The sequence below is a fragment of the Podarcis gaigeae genome, assembly GCF_964106915.1.
Source record: "Podarcis gaigeae genome assembly, chromosome: 10".
NCBI classification, from domain to species: Eukaryota; Metazoa; Chordata; class Lepidosauria; order Squamata; family Lacertidae; genus Podarcis; species Podarcis gaigeae.
The window spans coordinates 27684429-27703010 of record NC_139686.1 but is presented as its reverse complement, the minus strand read 5'-3'; the positions used below and the strand labels follow the sequence as shown (position 1 = coordinate 27703010).

At 41.9% G+C, this 18582-nt stretch overlaps 1 protein-coding gene across 2 annotated transcripts in view; it reads left to right on the top strand.

Annotated features, from left to right (window-relative positions):
- CACNG2 (calcium voltage-gated channel auxiliary subunit gamma 2) overlaps nucleotides 1-18582 on the top strand; it is a 130965-nt gene that overhangs the window by 101749 nt on the left and 10634 nt on the right. For both annotated transcript variants that reach the window (XM_083701176.1, XM_083701175.1), the window contains exon 2: nucleotides 7982-8065. In XM_083701176.1, the coding sequence (XP_083557302.1) occupies nucleotides 7982-8065 (84 nt within the window). The remainder of the gene's footprint in view (nucleotides 1-7981; nucleotides 8066-18582) is intronic.

Below are 18582 nucleotides of genomic sequence, written 5' to 3'. Positions count from 1 at the left end.
CCGATAACACAGAAATATTACCTCAGGTTAAGAACTTTACCTCAGGATGAGAACAGAAATCGTGCAGTGGTGGCGGGAGGCCCCATTAGCTAAAGTGGTACCTCAGGTTAAAAACAGTTTCAGGTTAAGAACAGACCTCCAGAATGAATTAAGTTCTTAACCTAAGGGACCACTGTACACATATTTTAAAAGGATCGTGTAGCTGCTTCAAATCTTAATATTTTCATGAACACATGAGGTGGGTTTGTAACACGAGCAAATCTGAAAGGGGAAAATGGCCTCTTAGAACTGAAAAGGACCCAGTGAGTCACCTTGTCCTACCCTGTGTCTTAGGACATGACATCCAATACCTAACATACCTCTGAAATATGTCTGTCAACCGTGTTCTGGAAAACTGCCAAGGAACAAGATGCTATAACTGTTTTTTCCATTGCTCAAAGAGAAATCTACCATCTGCTATAAATCACAGGAGGCTGCCTTACACCGAGTCAGACTATTGGGACATCATCATCATCATCATCATCATCATAATAATAATAATAATAATAATAATAAAATTAATAATAATAATATTTTATTTATATCCCGCCCTCCCCAGCTGAAGCCGGGCTCAGAGCGGCTAACAACAATAAAAATAACACAGTTTACATACAATCACAATCAATTAATTGAAATGCATTCTAAAATCAATTCATTCTGAAATCAATTCAAAATCAAATCAATGGCAACCATTGGGCTAGAGTTTTATGAGGAATACTGAAGGAGGGGGTCAGATTGTGCCTTAGCCAAAGGCCTGGTGGAACAGCTCTGTCTTGCAGGCCCTGCGGAAAGATGTCAAGTCCCGCAGGGCCCTAGTCTCTTGTGACAGAGCATTCCACCAGATTGGGGCCACGGCTGAAAAAGCCCTGGCTCTGGCTGAGGCCAGTCTAACCTCCCTGTGGCCCAGGATATCCAAGATGTTTTTGTTTGAAGACCGTAAGGTCCTCCGTGGGACACACCAGGAGAGGCGGTCCCATAGTTCAAGTCTGCACTGACTGGCAGCATCTCTTCAGGCAGTGGTCTTTCCCAGTCCTGCTTGGAGATGCCGAGAACTGAACCTGGGACCTTCTGCATGCAAAGAGGATACTGTACCCTGAGCTTCTTTCCAAGCAAGGACTTGTATCCAAGCAATTGTGTATGAGATTAGGCTGCAGCTGCCTGCTTTGCACATCTATCTGGAAGCAAGCTACACTAAACTTATTGGAACTTCTTTTTGAGGAAACTTCTGAAGGATTGGGCTGTGAAAGTCTAACAAAGGGCTTTTTTCAAAGCGCCCAAGCAAGCAAACATTGGTTAATTTATTTCAGCTGCCTATGATGCACCATGTGGGCAGCAAAGGCTGTTAAATAATGAAATATGTCATGTAATCTTAACAATAGCTTTTACAGCTACCTTGAACACATTTACAGTGGCTGCCTTTGAGGAAGAATACTTCCTTTATTTGTCAGCCTGCAGCAACATCACCCAATAACGTAGGTTAAAGTATCATAGAAAATGGAAAACACTGCCAGAGTTTCTAAGGAATAGGATAACAGCTCTACCCTTGGGAAAAGTAGAACTTAATAACTAACTTGTCAAGGCCTTCCTTATGATTTACTCAAGGGAGCAGAAGAGATGCAGTTCAAATTCTACAACCACTGCGAGGTAGGACTGAGATTTTGAAGACTGCTTGAAAGAAGTCCAGAGGAGATAGATGATTAGATAGATAGATAGATAGATAGATAGATGATAGATAGATAGATAGATAGATAGATAGATGATAGATAGATGATTGATAGATAGATAGATGATAGATAGATGATAGATGATTGATTGATTGATAGATGATAGATAGATAGATGATAGATAGATAGATAGATAGATAGATAGATAGATGATAGATGATTGATTGATTGATTGATAGATGATAGATAGATAGATGATAGATAGATGATAGATAGATAGATAGATAGATAGATATAGATAGATAGATGATAGATAGATATAGATAGATGATAGATAGATAGATAGATAGATAGATAGATAGATAGATAGATGATAGATAGATAGATAGATGATAGATAGATAGATAGATAGATAGATAGATAGATAGATAGATAGAGATAGATAGATAGATAGATAGATAGATAGATAGATAGATAGATAGATAGATAGAGATAGATAGATAGATAGATAGATAGATAGAGATAGATGATAGATAGATGATAGATGATAGATAGATAGATAGATAGATAGATAGATAGATAGATAGATAGATAGATAGATATAGATAGATAGATGATAGATAGATAGATAGATAGATAGATAGATAGATAGATAGATGATAGATAGATAGATAGATAGATAGATAGATAGATAGATAGATGATAGATAGATAGATAGATAGATAGATAGATAGATAGATGATAGATAGATAGAGATAGATAGATAGATAGATAGATAGATATAGATAGATAGATAGATAGATAGATAGATAGATGATAGATAGATAGATAGATAGATAGATAGATAGATAGATAGATAGATAGATGATAGATAGATAGATAGATGATAGATAGATAGATAGACATAGATAGATAGATAGATAGATAGATAGATAGATAGATAGATAGATGATAGATAGATAGATAGATAGATAGATTAGATAGATAGATAGATAGATAGATGATAGATAGATAGATAGATGATAGATAGATGATAGATAGATAGATAGATAGATAGATAGAGATGATAGATATAGATAGATAGATAGATAGATAGATAGATAGATAGATAGATAGATAGATAGATAGATAGATGATAGATAGATAGATGATAGATAGATAGATAGATGATAGATTGATATAGATAGAGATCGATAGATGATAGATGATAAATAGATATAGATAGATAGATAGATGATAGATAGATAGATAGATAGATAGATAGATAGATAGATAGATAGATGATGATAGATAGATAGATAGATAGATAGATAGATAGATAGATAGATATAGATGATAGATAGAACCTGGAACTTTTGTTTTTCTACGTTACACATTGAATTTGTCTTACTTGTTTTTATTCATTCATTCATTTTCTAACATATTTTGCTTTTCTTCCATCATGGAACCCAAGGTGGTATATGTGCTGTTCCCAGGTGGTTCCCATCAAGAACTGCTTAGCTGATGGACTTGTGTGCCTTCAAAGCCATCCCTTGGGATCTACTTAATTCCTGTGCACTTTCTTCCAACAGTCTTAAGAAACTCAACACTTGCCTTTTGTGGTTGTAGAATTTGAACTGTATCTGACCTCCTTCTGTTTCTTGACTTCTTTGAATTCAAATGAAGTTTGCATAAAGACTCCTGGTTTCTCTGGGTGAGACAGCCCAAAATCCCAAGGTTTGGACATGCTCAGCTCTCCTCTTCTGATTTGTATTACCTGTTTGGGCAAAGGGAGGAACAGAGCCAAAAAACGATGTCTTATCGATACTCAATGCGTTATTTTTGTTTTCCGTTTGTGATATAATCAAGTTCGAATTTGTCATTAATAACGTCTTATCCACAGTAAACTCCTTCTTTATCTTGCTTCATTTTGGATCATCTCCTTCACATCTGTATTCCTTAAATCACTTCAAGCGATGATACGTTTCAAATAAAAGCAGTTCAGCTGCAAATCATCAAATGCTGAGTAATCAAACAATGGATATGTATTTATGGCTCTGTCCATGGTGTTCTGGCAATGCTGCTATATCATCACACAACTTGTGGTAAAGCAAAGCTAGTGGCAGCAATAACCAGAAGCAAGGAAAGCTAAAACCTAGGTCTTGAAGAGTTACGGACAGAGGAAAGTGCCATGTACAAAGTTAGACCATTGATCCATCTAGCTCAGTATTGTTTACACTAATTGGCAGTAGCTTTCCAGGGTTTCAGGCAGAGTTTTCTCCTGGCACAACCTGCAGATGCTACAAAACAGTTGCAAAAGACAAAAGCCATTCTTTGTTATCCCTTTGCTCTTCCAAAGTTCTATTTAATAACTGGGAGATAACTTTCTCAAGGCATTATGCCTTGCACATACTTATATGACATGTGGCTGTTCCTAAAGTGTTATCTTCAATATAATTATAATTGAAGCCTTCCTATTTGCCCCCATGACTAGGGGGATGGTAGAGAAATTTGATTTAAACGCAAACCTCCCTATTTTGTACTTTCCTGAACATTATGAGAACCAAAAACGCAGCCATCCTTTGAAATTTGCACTTCTTTGAATTTTGCAATGCAATTCTCGAACCACATAATGTGTGCACAAATGCATATACTGAGGTAAAGTGTGGATAAAAAGGCATATATTCATAAAAATAACACTAAAATATGTGTTATATTAGGGGGAAATTGCTTTGCAAAATTGCGCAGAAGACAAATTTGCGTACAAAGTGTATGTTAGGAAAAATCGTATTGCAATGCGGATGAAGAGCGACGGTTTAGATAATTCACAAGCTGATGTGGAAATGTACCCTATTTACTTGAGTCTAATGGGCCATCGAATTTAATGCGCTCCTTAATTTTCAGAACCTTGAAACAAACAAAAAAGTTTTTGCTGGCGAATGTAAATGTGCCATTGAATCTAATGCAGACCTTAATTTTTGCAGTGTCATTTGGCCAAAAAAGGTGAGCATTAGATTCAAGTAAATATGGTATTTCAATGCAGATTTACCAAAGCACAGCTCTTCTCTGAATTTGCGTTTCTCCAAATTTGTCGGTGCAGTCTTCTAAACCAAGAAAGTGACCATAGTGAACAAAAAAAGCCTTCTATCAGGGGTGAATTGCTTTTAAAAAATGCATATACCATGGAAAATTGCATACAGAAATGTGAACATTAGGAAAAATGCTGGTTTCCTACAAGCATCTGTGAAAACAAGATGCTTGTCTAGATGGGCCATTGGCCTGATCCAGCAGGCTCTTCTTATATTCAGGTTGGTGCAATATTTGGAAAGTTTGATTTCGGTTCCTAACTATGATGCACAAAAAAATTCTGTGCAACCTTCAATGACCTCTATAGGTCACTGCGCCGGCAAAGAAGGAGCCAGATGAGACGTAATGTTGGCCCCACCAATACATGTTCAAAATGTGTGGTGTTGCATGGGAAACACAACAGACAAACAGTTCAAAATTCAGAATGTATAGTTAATGCAGGGGGAAAACAGAAGTCCAAGTAGAGATGATACAAAATATTTGTGGAAGGGAAGCCTATGTGTGGCTCCCCAATGATGGAAGTCTAGTAATGAAGCTGAGTCAGGATAGAGGGAAGTTAGCTAGGTTTCAGTAACCATGATTCAGTGTTGGTGTCACATACCATTTAAAAACTCATTTATTGTTTGGCCAGCGGAGCATAAGCTGAACACTTCAGTCACAGCTGTTCTCAACTGTCAATTCTACAAAATGGCCACCAGCCTCCTCAGAGCACTTGAGGATGGGCTGGTGCATATAAAACAGCTGCCACCTGGAGGCCACTTTAAATTGCTACACCAGGCAAGCCATTCATTTTGCTGCGGCCCATCACTCAGCTCAGGCGATTTCCTTCACACCAACGCAACCCTTTTTGCTATTTCCTTTCCCCTTTTTTAAACGTTTGCAGTAACACAAAATAAGGTCGGCTGTACCCGTGTTCTGCTTTAATAGCACGTGAAATAAAACTGAAGTTAAGTAAAAGCTATCTGTGTTTTTATTATTCCTTTGTTTGTGTGGTTCATTAGTCGATTCCCTCCCCTCAATAAGGATTATATCCCATAGTTGAATCTCCAAAATAATTGTCTAGGATGACTCTTGCAGCTGTCATGAGATGAGTGATAAGATCTTTCTGAATGAGATCCTGTGCTTTTGGTTCATACATAGAGATAACAGGGTGTTTTGATTTATGATTCGTTCTGTTTCACAAAATATTTTAGTCCAGAAAAGGTGGGTGCATGGACCCATCCACCACAGATGGGTCAATTTATCTAGCTGCTGCTTTTGATATGTTCATATAAATAAAAAAAAAAAGCTAAGTACAAGAACAGAATGTAATAAAAAGTATAATAGCACTACAACATTACATTTTAAAAATTAATAAACAGTTCGCTTAATATATATCAACATTTATGTGAGCATAAAGTTCACTTATACATAAAGTAAAAATATTCAATAAATTCACATCCAAAAGTAGCTCCAAAGCTGATGGCAGTGTAATGGTTAGAATGCCAACCTAGGACCTGGGAAACCAGGGTTCATATCCCCGCTTGGGTGACCTTGGGCCAGTCACGGCCTCTCAGCCTAACCTACCTCACAAGGTTGTTGTGGGGATTAAAGGAGGAGGGGGAGAACCATATACTCCACTTTCATCTCCCTAGAGAAAAAGGTGAGCTGTAAATTCAATCAATCAATCAATCAATCAATCAATCAATCAATCAGTCCTTAGCAACACCACTCTATGCCCATCATTTATGCCTCAACCAAAAAAGGTCAGAAAGCTCCCTCCCAAGTTTTTTCTAGATGCTGCTCTCTGAGCTAAAGGGTGCAGTCAAGTAGGCAGAAACCACCACCCCCTAATGGTAGCCACAGAGCATCCCCTCACCCTAACAAGAGTTACAATTAATATCAGTGGACAATAATTAAAAGGCATGGGTAAATAAAAAAGTCTTGAGTGTAAATCAGAAAAGAGGATACTGTTAGAGCATCTTAGACAGAGATGAATTCTGCATCAAAGCAGCCGCAACACTGAAATCCATGCTACTGGTAGACAGAGGGAAATAACAGGAACATTGTTTGCACAGATTGTGCATGGCAGTGGCAGAAGCGGTAGATGTTGGCATTGTTCATCAGAGATTTGGGCACAGTGTCTACCTCACTAGACAGCCCTAAAGCCAAACCCTAGAATATCTGCACCAACTATGGGATTGTACATTTGGAGACACATGTATGGGGAGGTTGCTCTGTGTGCGCATAATGTGCTCTCTCAATAATAGCTGGTATGTTCAGAAAACAGTGTTGTTGTTTACAATGAAAGCCTGCAGTGGGCCATTACAGAACATTTCTAGAAGAGCTTCTTTTTCCGGTTGCTAGAAAAGTAGGCCATATATTTCACTGCTCTGCATATGAATATATGGAACGTGCATATCTGTACAAAAGAATGTTTGTATTGTACCAGCAAGTATGCTTAAGCAGGTGTGGGTGGAAGCATATTGCGCTCACTTAGTTTGTGTAAATATGATACGTACGTGGGTGTTTGGGTAGATATAGATGGCAGCACACACCATCTAAAGCCTTATTATTATTATTATTATTATTATTATTATTATTATTATCATTATCTTTTAAACCTTCAGTGAAAATGTGTGCTCTGGTACTGGAGGCAAGGTCCACAGCCTTAAAGAGTTAAAAATTAAAATGAAAACAATGGAACAAAAGAAAAGTGGAATAAATGTTTTTAAACTGTGGTACATTTCTGCAGGAAATTTTATTTGTGGTTTTGTTTGCTAGTTTTAAAATGGGTGACTGAGTGGGCGACACATGAATATATCAGTGGGGAGCACCCAGCCTTTAATTTATTAACAAAAGACAGAATGTTAATTTAATGTTCACAAAATGGCACAGGCTCAGGAGAGTGATGTCATGGGCATTATCCAGTAGGTGACCATGGCACTTGTATAATCTCCCTCCACTCTGTTAATTATTGCAATGCAAACACTTATTTAGAGGGGCAGGAGAGGAGAATCACATTTTCTCAGCCACAGAGCATTGCAGTTTGAATTGCTGCAGAAATGTACCAAGAGGGCTAAGAGTGTCTGCAACAAATGAATAGCATGTTTATTTGCACACCGAAACCATCTTCGGGAGAGGCCTTTGGAAAGAAAACACAACGGACAGAAAAGGAGCTGTTGCCTGGGTTTCCGATGTTCTCATTTGTTGTTTCTTCTCTTGTATTGTAGGGAATTTTAAAGGTCTGTGTAAGCAAATCGATCACTTCCTCGAGGACACAGAGTATGAAGCCGACACAGCAGAATATTTCCTCCGTAAGTCTGCAGCTACTTTTTCCTTTGAGCTGATTATCATGTGTGCCTGGCACTGCGTGCCCTTCGTTCTCTGCTGATGAAATTTATGCAAAGCTCATTCCCTTGAGGATGGACACGCTGGGTGAGGCAAAATGTGAAAACCAGAGCATTGCACCTCTCAGACTGACTGTGTGTCTGCCTTGAAAAGCTCAGCCAAATATTCCATCTCATGCTTCTCCCGGTTCTCTTGCACACACTGTCCTTGTTTTGTTTTGTTTTGTTTTGTTTTGTTTTGTTTTGTTTTAACTAAATAGTAAAATAGATGCAAAATGTTGCCGGGCTTTACATAGCGTTATCAAATAAAACCTACTTTATCCCGGTGGAAAGAAAGCACTTTTCGCTGCTGAAACCTTCCAGCTGCATGCAGAATAAGTCAGCGTCATTAAGCTACTTTGTGGGGTGGCCTGGGATGGGGCTGGTTGGGCAGAAAGTAGGCAGACCAGCAGCAGGTGCAGCCAGAGCCAATGAAAGGCAGAGCTAACTAATTTTAGTTTTGTCCGCAACCTCCTCCCTGTTAAGTTTTACAAAGCAACACTGAGACTGAGGAGGAGGAAACCGAGAACCAGTGTGGGATGTGTGTAAGAAGGTAGGCAGGCAGGGCTGTTTAAGGGCAGACTGAGGGTGATGGGGCAGTGCCCCATTTGCCCTAATGGACCTAATTGGGAGTTTCACATGTCCTGTGCATCTTCCGCTTATGGGGACTGCCAGTATCCCAAATGGGGAACATGCATTAAGACTGAGACACCAACAGTCTTGGAAATCAACAAAGAAAGGTGCAGGGACACGAGGCAAGGGAAATTGGAGGGGAATAAGCTCAAAGACTATGCATACACTACTTTTTTAATTTGGGTTCAAAAAAGTACCAGAATTTAAATTGCAAAATGTATGCTTAATTTTGACCATTGTGAATCATAGAATCATAGAATTGTAGAGATAGAATGGACTCTGGTGTATATGATTAGATTAGATTAGATTAGATTAGATTAGATTAATGATTATAATAACCAGGTTTCCCTGCAGTGAACATGTGGGGGAATATTCTTTTTTAATCACTCCCTTTGTCTTTAATTCAGGGGTGCCCTTTGGAACTGATGGCACCACATTGGTAGTTTTGCCATTTAAATATGGTTTTAAACTATGTGCCCACATTAAGAAAGTCACATGGGAATTGGCTTTAAAGGCAATATTTGTAGTCTTTGGGTTGCCATTTGTGAAACAGGAAACTACCTAAACATAAAATACAGGAAGCTGCCTAATACTAAGCCAGACCATTTGCCCATCTAGCACAGTATTGTCTACACTGACTGTCAGCAGCAATCCAGGGTTTCAGACAGGGGGCATTTCCAACCCTTCTCGGAGATGTCAGAGATAGACCTAGGAAGGTGTACCAACTACTAGGCATGCTGCTGGCATCATGGTGATGTTTCAGATGTTTGAGATTTTCAATGCTTGTACTTTTATTTTCTCCTGGCTATATACTGATGGGGTCTAGATAGACAGTAGCCACCAAGGAAAGAGATATTAGGGGCATAGTAGATAGATAATTGATGGCAACAACACAGAGCCACACTAGATGTTACAAGAGATATGGAGCTGCATTTCTGTCTTTACTTTCTCCTTCTTATGATGAAAAGATCTGCTTTTATCACACTTCTTGCACACCTAGCAAAAGTGCCAGCAAAGCTCTTTTCTGGACTGTTGCACCAATATCTCACCCATTCAGATTGATGTCAGGATATTATTATTGATAATTATTATATTTATTTCCCACCCATCATCACGAGAAAGTCCCATGGTGTATTACAGCAATATAAAATTCATCATTTAAAAAGTTTAAAACAAATTATAATTATGACATCATATATATATATATATATGAGAGAGAGAACAGCCAGGAAAGATGTGCCTTCATGCCTTCAAATTGCATATGTCCATGCAATTAAACACACCTTCATAACACACCACAAAGAAGTTGAGTACAGTGCTATGAACAGCAATGACACTACCCTGCTCTTGTTCAATAAATCAACTTCCTTTTTCTTAAATGATCTTTTTACAATGAGAAAAATGACAGAAAACTATAGTACAATGTGCAAAGTAACAGCCACCTGACAGCAACATCTTATAACCACCACACAAATTCTGTGAAAGCAAATCAGGATATACTGAATATATACTTCATATGGAAGCAGCCCAAGAGCTCATGACTGCCATAAGGATGCATCGCATCCCAAGCTGTGCTGATTCTAAAACTAACCTATGAGATGGCAGTGAAGGCCGCTAAGAAGTCCTACTTCTCGGCCTCCATTGCCTCCGCTAGCTCTCGCCCGGCGCAATTATTTAGTATAATTAGGTCTTTAACGTCCCTTGAAGGACAGCCAAATTTAAATAACAATTTGACACACAGCTGTGAGGCATTTGTGAGCTTTTTTGCGGAGAAGGTCTTGTTGCTCTGCCATGACCTCCCTGCCAACTTGAATACAATAAAGGAACTGGAGGCCCCTCGACTGTCCTCGGGTCCAGTATTGGACCACTTTGACCGGATATCCCCAGCTGATGTGGACAGACTCCTCCAAGCTGGAAAGCCCACCACCTGTCCTCTTGACCCATGCCCGTCTTGGCTGATTAGAGCGTGTCCAGACGAGGTGCGGGCCCCCCTGGGTGACATCATCAATTTGTCCCTTGGCACCGGGATATTCCCAGGGGAACTGAAGGAGGCAGTGGTGCGTCCGCTCTTAAAGAAAACATCATTAGACCCTTTAGATCTATCCAATTACCGCCCGGTTTCGAATCTTCCATTCCTGGGTAAGGTGATTGAGAGAGCGGTTGCTGAACAGCTTGGTAGGTTTCTGGATGAAACATCGGCTCTCGATCCATTCCAGTCCGGCTTCCGCGCTGGTCATGGGACCGAGACGGCTCTGGTCGCCCTAACAGATGATCTCCGCAGGCAGCTGGATTGAGGCGGGTCAGGGCTGCTGATTCTTCTGGACCTGTCAGCAGCCTTCGACATGGTCGATCACGAACTCCTGGACCACCGCCTTGCCGACGTGGGGATCCAGGGCACAGTCCTTCAATGGCTACGCTCGTTTCTCTCTGGTCGGGGACAGAGGGTGGCGCTTAGGGGGGGAATTGTCATCGCGCCACTCCTTGGTGTGTGAAGTGCCTCAGGGTGCGATTCTCTCCCCGATGCTTTTTAACATCTTTATGCGCCCCCTCGCCCAGCTTGTCCGGAGTTTTGGGCTGGGTTGCCATCAGTATGCCGATGACACCCAACTCTATCTGTTGATGGACGGCCATCCTGACTCGGCCCCAGATACACTGACCAGATGTCTGGAAGCTGTGGCTGGATGGTTACGTGGGAGCCGGTTGAAGTTAAATCCTTCGAAGACAGAGGTCCTCTGGCTGGGACGGAGCGATATGGGATTGAGGGGACAACTCCCATCTCTTGTGGGGGTGCAATTAGTGCCAGCATCGTCCGTTAAGAGTTTGGGTGTAATCTTCGATACCTCCCTCTCTATGGAGGCGCAGATTACAGCTATAACAAAGGCGGCATTTTTTCATCTCCGCCAAGCTAAGCAGTTGGCTCCTTATCTCTCTCTCCCTGACCTAGCCACTGTGATCCATGCGACGGTCATCTCCAGACTGGATTATTGTAACTCGCTCTACGTGGGGCTGCCCTTGAGACTGACCCAGAAACTCCAGCGGGTGCAGAATGCCGCGGCGAGACTCCTTATGGGGTCTTCGCTGCGAGATCATATTCATCCGGTACTATACCAGCTGCACTGGCTCCCGGTGGAGTACAGGATCAGGTTTAAGGTGCTGGTTTTAACCTTTAAAGCCCTATATGGCCTAGGACCCTCGTACCTACGGGACCGCCTCTCCTGGTATGCCCCACAGAGAAATTTACGGTCTGCAAATAAAAACATCCTAAAGATCCCAGGCCACAGAGAAGTTAGGCTGGCCTCAACTAGAGCCAGGGCTTTCTTGGCCGCTGCTCCAATCTGGTGGAACGCTCTGTCACAAGAGACTAGGGCCCTGCAGGACCTGACATCTTTCCGCAGGGCCTGCAAGACAGAGCTGTTCCACCAAGCCTTTGGTTAGGGCGCAGCCTAACCCCCTCCTCTGGCAATCTGCACAGAATTTTGCTTGATGGTTGCCATTAATTTGATCTTAAGTTGATTTTAATTGATTTTGTAATGAATGTTTTTAAAATGTTGGACTGTTTTTATTGTTGTTAGCCGCCCTGAGCCCAGCTTCGGCTGGGGAGGGCGGGATATAAATAAAATTTATTATTATTATTATTATTATTATTATTATTATTATTATTATTATTATTTACCTTCTGCATTCCAGCAGGGGATCTACAATGGTCCCCCAGAGCAACCTGGGCTTGCTTTTCTATCCCCTTGCTGTCACTGCCTATTCTAACTGCCCTGTCCAAGCAAGTGAGTAGCATCAGGAACTATCTTGGATTAAGTTACGGGGCAGAGGTTATAGACTTCACAGTTAACACAAGGAGTCTAAATAGCCTTCATATGGATTTTCAAAACTGTGCAAGTAGGTATTCTGGGTCATTTGTTATTGGTGAGGGCTCAGGTAACTACCTAGGTTAGTTACTAAGGTGCTGGGGTACTCATATGTATTCATTTCAGGACACAGTGCAGCTAAGAGTAATCTTATTCCATCTATATTAATATCAACATGCTGCTTTTCAGGCCCTGTAGATGGCGTCAAAGCCATACACAAGATAATAAAAACAGTCTTGACTCAGAGAATCTTCTCACTGGTGGCAAAGACTGAAGTTGGAGGGGGAATGCATGAGATGAGACAGCTGTAGTGGATAGAGTGATGGTTTTGGACCAGAAAGATTTGGTTAATCCCTACTCAGCTAGGAAGCTTTGGGGTGGCTTCAGAAAATCCTTATTTCTAACCTGTGAAGATAAAATGGAAGAAATGATAGTCGGAGCTGCTTGGAGAAACTGCAGGATCCAGATGTGATAAATATAGGTATGCATAGTGTTGTCTGCGCATGACAAGTACAAGATGCACTTTCAAAGTAGTGTGCTTATGGTGATCCCTGGAGTAATTTGTTGTGCCTCTTGAGTGCTGTGTTATCAGAAAGGACCTTGCTAGAAGCATGCACTTTCTCCATATGTGTCACCAAGCAGATGTTCTGCAGAAAACCATGGAAGGCACTTGTGTATCTGCTCCATCTTGGGGCTTGCTTGCCTACCTGCTTAGTGATCTGATCTCTGCCTCTCAGTGTCCTGTGCCCCCAACCACAGCTATAAGAAGTTGACCCCAGACCCAATGGCACAGCTGCCAAGAGGAGAACTGTTTGCCCGAAACTGGGCCAAACAAAAAGGGATGAGGCCAAGGGTGAGAAATCTATAGCCCTTCAGATGATGCTGAACTACAGTTCCCATCTTCCCAGACCATTGGCCATTCTGGCTGAGGCTGGCAGGAGTTGAAGACCCACAACATCTGAATGGCCACGTCCCAAATCTCTGTGTTAGTCAAATCAGTGGCATAGGAATGGGGGTGCGGTGGGTGTGGGCCGCCGCGAGTGTAATCACTGAGGGGGCGACCGCGGGGCCTGACCTGAAGTGCACCCGAGCCATACATCTGTCCTGGGGAGTGATGCGGTGGCTCAGGCACCTGCAGGCTCTGCACTGCCCAAAACGGCAACGTGGGGCTTGCGGACTCTACAGAGGTCCCCCACAGTGTGCTTTGTCCTGGCTTGCCCCGCCCCTGGGTGCCCGAGCAACTAGCTATGCCACTGAGTCAAATCACTGGGTGCTGTCTCTTGAGAAGTTATCACAAGCTGTGTGCATAGGTAAAGAAGATTTGGGGGGAATTACAAGCTTTCCTGGGGAAAAGTTTGCATCTTTAACAGGACAGGCAGGAAAACTGATCAAGGGCTGCAGTGATGAGAAAAGCGGCACGACTTGCATTTATTTATTTATTACCTTTACATCCCCACTTTCCTACAAGGTGCTCAAGGCAGTGTGCATAATCTGACACTGCCCATTTTTTGCCTCACAACAACTCTGTAAGGTAGGCTATGCTGAGAAGTAGAGACAACCTGCATGCTTCAAAGCTGAGTTGAGATTTGCATCCCAGTCCTAGGTCTGATACTCCAACCACAACTCCACCTTGGCTTTTGGGGGCAGCCTGGATTCAAGTTGTACACAGAATTAGAATGAGGATGCTGGGTTCTTTCTGAAACCATTTATTAGCAAAGCTAGGAGAGCATGCTTCCTTGGTCCACCTTCACCCCTATTAGAACTGTGGCTGCACCTTCTCAGATCTGCTTTCTAGCAGCAGGGCTCATCCTTGTGCCTTGTCATTTTACAGCCGGAAGCCTGGCTTGTTGTATTGCCAGGGCCCCTGTCGTAGACTTGGGATCAGCATTGGAGCATTAGTGCTGAGCAAGACTGTCAACCTATACAATATTTTATAGTGGTTACCTCTTTAGATGGCCATCAGTCAAGCAAGCTTAAAATCAATGGCATTGTTACAGAACTTCAATCCACTTCCTGGGTTGGAAGGGTGTAGTAGTCAGAATGAGATTGGGCCATTACTTCACTTAGCCTAACATTGTCTGTGCTCAAGGAGATGTTTCCAGCATCATTGCCAGAGGGGAGATGTAGAGAACTGAACACAGGACCTTTTACATACAAAGCATATGGCCTGTCTGTCATCTTTACGCACAGAGTTGCTAAAAAGTAGTTATATACCTGATATATATATTCACAGTCCACTTCATACAATGGAGATGTCTGATTACGTAGTTTTGGTTTCCAGTTTTTAATCTTTTTGAACGGGGGAAGATCATGTGCCTGCCTTTTAAGGTGGAATAGCAACAGCAATGGTTCATTAGCAAGGTTGGGAACTAGGCAGAAATGTTTTCTTTAAAAAAACCACACACACACACACACACACACACATACAACAAATGCAATCTAGTCTGCTCCTGTGCCTTGAAGAGAGATGTGACATGCAGAACTCAACAGCTGTATGTTTATGTGACAAGGAGCTAAACGTTGCCATCTGCTCATTGTGCCACATCAAAATTCCTGTTGAAGGACAAGTTCAAAAGCTGGAAACCCCACTGGAATATCCTTCCATCCACTCCACCCCTTCATGCTAGAACAGAGGAAACCCAGATAGGAGAACAAGGCATGGAAGACTTTCACCTATAAATGTTAGAAATTGAAGACCTGCTGATAGGATGGCCGAGTGAAAAAGAGGCCAAGGCTTTCGCACCCTTGGCTGCAGCTGTAGGTAACCTAAGGGTGGGGACAGGTGAAAAAAGGGATGGAGCTCCTGCATCTTTTATAGTTGAGTAGAATAGGAAATTTCAGCAGGTGTAGCTTGCAGAAGTAGGGTCCTTCCCCCCCCAATCTGGCCACCCTATGTAATGCCTATAATTTTTGAACCTTCATCAGAGAATGCCTACATATTTCTATGGAACTATGCAGTCAATGGAGAGATCAGTTTCACACATTCATACACATTGCAGGGAGTAAGCTCACAATACAAACACCTAGAGCAAAGAGTTCAATTTTCTCTATCCTTCTAGTGAAAGAAAAGCGTATATGGAGCGGGTGGGCACAAATATTCAGGGCTGCATGACTGAACGTAATTGCAGTGCACCATGCAAATTGAGTATAGTTTGCAATCATTAGGCTTGCTTCTGCATAATATATTCTGAACAGTGGTCCTTTCCCAGGCAGTCAAATAAAACTGGTCCAGAAGAGGCTTTCTGCTGCTGCCACAATTCTCTGTTGTTGCTTTTGTGCTGGACTAATTAGCAATGTATGGGGGGCAGCGGGAGAAGGAAAATAGTGGCACACACCTATGGTATTCTTAAAAGGTCCCTCAGTATGTAGGGCATCCTCTGATGGCAAGCATCTCCTGGCATTTGCTGTCATTCCCCACCGTTAAATCTCATTAGTGTTTTCCTGAAGTCATTAGTGTAGCATACCACCATCTCTGAAACATAGCCAGGAAACTGGGAAAGGCAAGAGATGTTTCTCTAGCCCATCTAATACAGATTTAAAATCTTTTGGATCTGGACAGCATTGCTGCCATGTTTTCCACAGCAATTAGCTATGTGTTGGCACTAAAATGCATGTATTGTTGCAGTAGTAGTGGTAGTAATATGTAACCTGTAGGGAATGTAAAAAAGCTGATCCACGATTTGAGTACCTGTCCCTTTATAAATGAAATACAGTGGTACCTCGGGTTACATACGCTTCAGGTTACATATGCTTCAGGTTACAGACTCCGCTAACCCAGAAACAGTACCTCAGGTTAAGAACTTTGCTTCAGGATGAGAACAGAAATCGTGCTCTGGCGGCACTGCAGCAGCAGGAGGCTCCATTAGCTAAAGTGGTGCTTCAGGTTAAGAACAGTTTCAGGTTAAGAACGGACCTCTGGAACGAATTAAGTACTTAACCCGAGGTACCACTGTACTTACTTTCCCCCTCCTGCCTTGTGTTTGATCTGTGTTTGGGGCATTTACACAACGTTCATATATTCTTAAGCAAAACAGTCAAACACCTGATGAATCAGGAGGAAAAAGAATTGCCTGGCAAAGCAAGTGAAAGGGACCAAATGAAAGGCAAGAGGGAGTACAAATTCCAAAGCTCCCCGAATACAAAGCAGGCCCAAAGACTCACATATGGGGATAACCCAGGGTGTTTGTCTATTTCATGCTTTTTCAGTATAATATTCAGAGTGGTACAATTTGATTCAAGTGTGCAAGTAATGCTTTTATTGCAAAACTGTTTAAAAGCCAGCAACTGGTATTCAGAGACTTACCTCCCCCCACAGTGGAGGCAGATCATACCCATCATGGCTAAGAGCAGGTCATTGACAGCATTATCTTCCATGATTTTGTCCAATCCTCTTATAAAGCCATCGAGGTTGGTTACCACCACTACACCTTATAGGAATGAATTCCATACTTCAGGTATGCTCAGGGTGAAGAAGTATTTTCTCACGTCTGCCCCGAATCTTCCAACATTCAACTTCATTGAGTAGCCACGAGTTCGTCTTTGTAAACGAAAAAGTCCCAAATGTGAGATAACCTATCATCACAGGGGAATTGTTTAAGTCAGAGTGACCAAACGTGACAATTTACCTTAGAATCACATAGTCCTCCCAAGAAAGAAAGCTACAGTGGTAACCTTGGGTTACAGACGCTTCAGGTTACAGACACTTCAGGTTACAGACTCCGCTAACCCAGAAATAGTACTTCAGGTTAAGAACTTTGCTTCAGGATGAGAACAGAAATCGTGCAGCGGTGGCATGGTGGCAGTGGGAGGCCCCATTAGCTAAAGTGGTACCTCAGGTTAAGAACAGTTTCAAGAACGGACCACCGGAACGAATTAAGTTCTTAACCCAAAGTACCACTGTACTTGCTTCTAACAGTTTCCTTTTTTGAAAATGTATCCTGTGAGCTTGTTTACCTCCTTGTATCACAGCACGTCACATTGTTGCATCATGGGATATGTTTCTGTAAATTAGCAGTACTAAACAGAGAGTGAGAACCTGGGAAGATTATAGGAGGGCTTAGATGGACCCTAATATAAAATTCTGAAAAGGAGTCAGAAGTAAACTAAACTCTGTGATTAAGATGATGGTGAATACAGTGGTACCTCAGGTTAAGAACTTAATTCATTCCAAAGGTCCGTTCTTAATCTGAGGTACCACTTTAGCTAATGGGGGCCTCCCACTGCCACTGCGCCATCGCCACACGATTTCTGTTCTCATACTGAAGCAAAGTTCTTAACCTTAGGTACTATTTCTGGGTTAGCGGAATCTGTAACCTGAAGCGTCTGTAACCTGAAGTGTCTGTAACCCGAGGTACCACTGTAGGTGGACCCCCCGCCCCCGTTTACAATTCACCCTTACTTGTGGTCTGGCCATTCTTGTGGGGGTTTTTTATTAAAGATTTTCTTGATTTACAAAAGTGTTTGCAATGTCTCTCTCTCATATTTTGGTCTGGCCATTCTAATCTGCGTTGTGCTTTTGAGGACTGAACATCTCAGGTTGCTTACACTCCATACATTTAAAACACACACTCATATCCCCAAAAATGCTGGGAACTGTAGTTTGTTAAGAGGAGTTGTAGCTCTGTGAGGAGTAAACTACAGTTTCCAGGATTCAGAGTGTGCTTTAAATGTATGATGTATACACAGCCTTAGATGCTGCCACACACCTTACATTTTAAGTAGGAAATGTTAGCCCCAGTGTTTTCCATTGCAAGCATGTGAAGTGTGGACATGTGCATGTTCATCTTTAAACGCCCATGTGCACACATTGTGGATACATGACCCAATCAGGCTTTTCTCACACATGTACATGCATGAACATATGTCACTTCCACACTTTACATTTTGCTGAAGCTCTGCGTTTCCTAGCCCAGTTGCAATGTATAGAGCCACCCATATGCTATTCTTAACCTG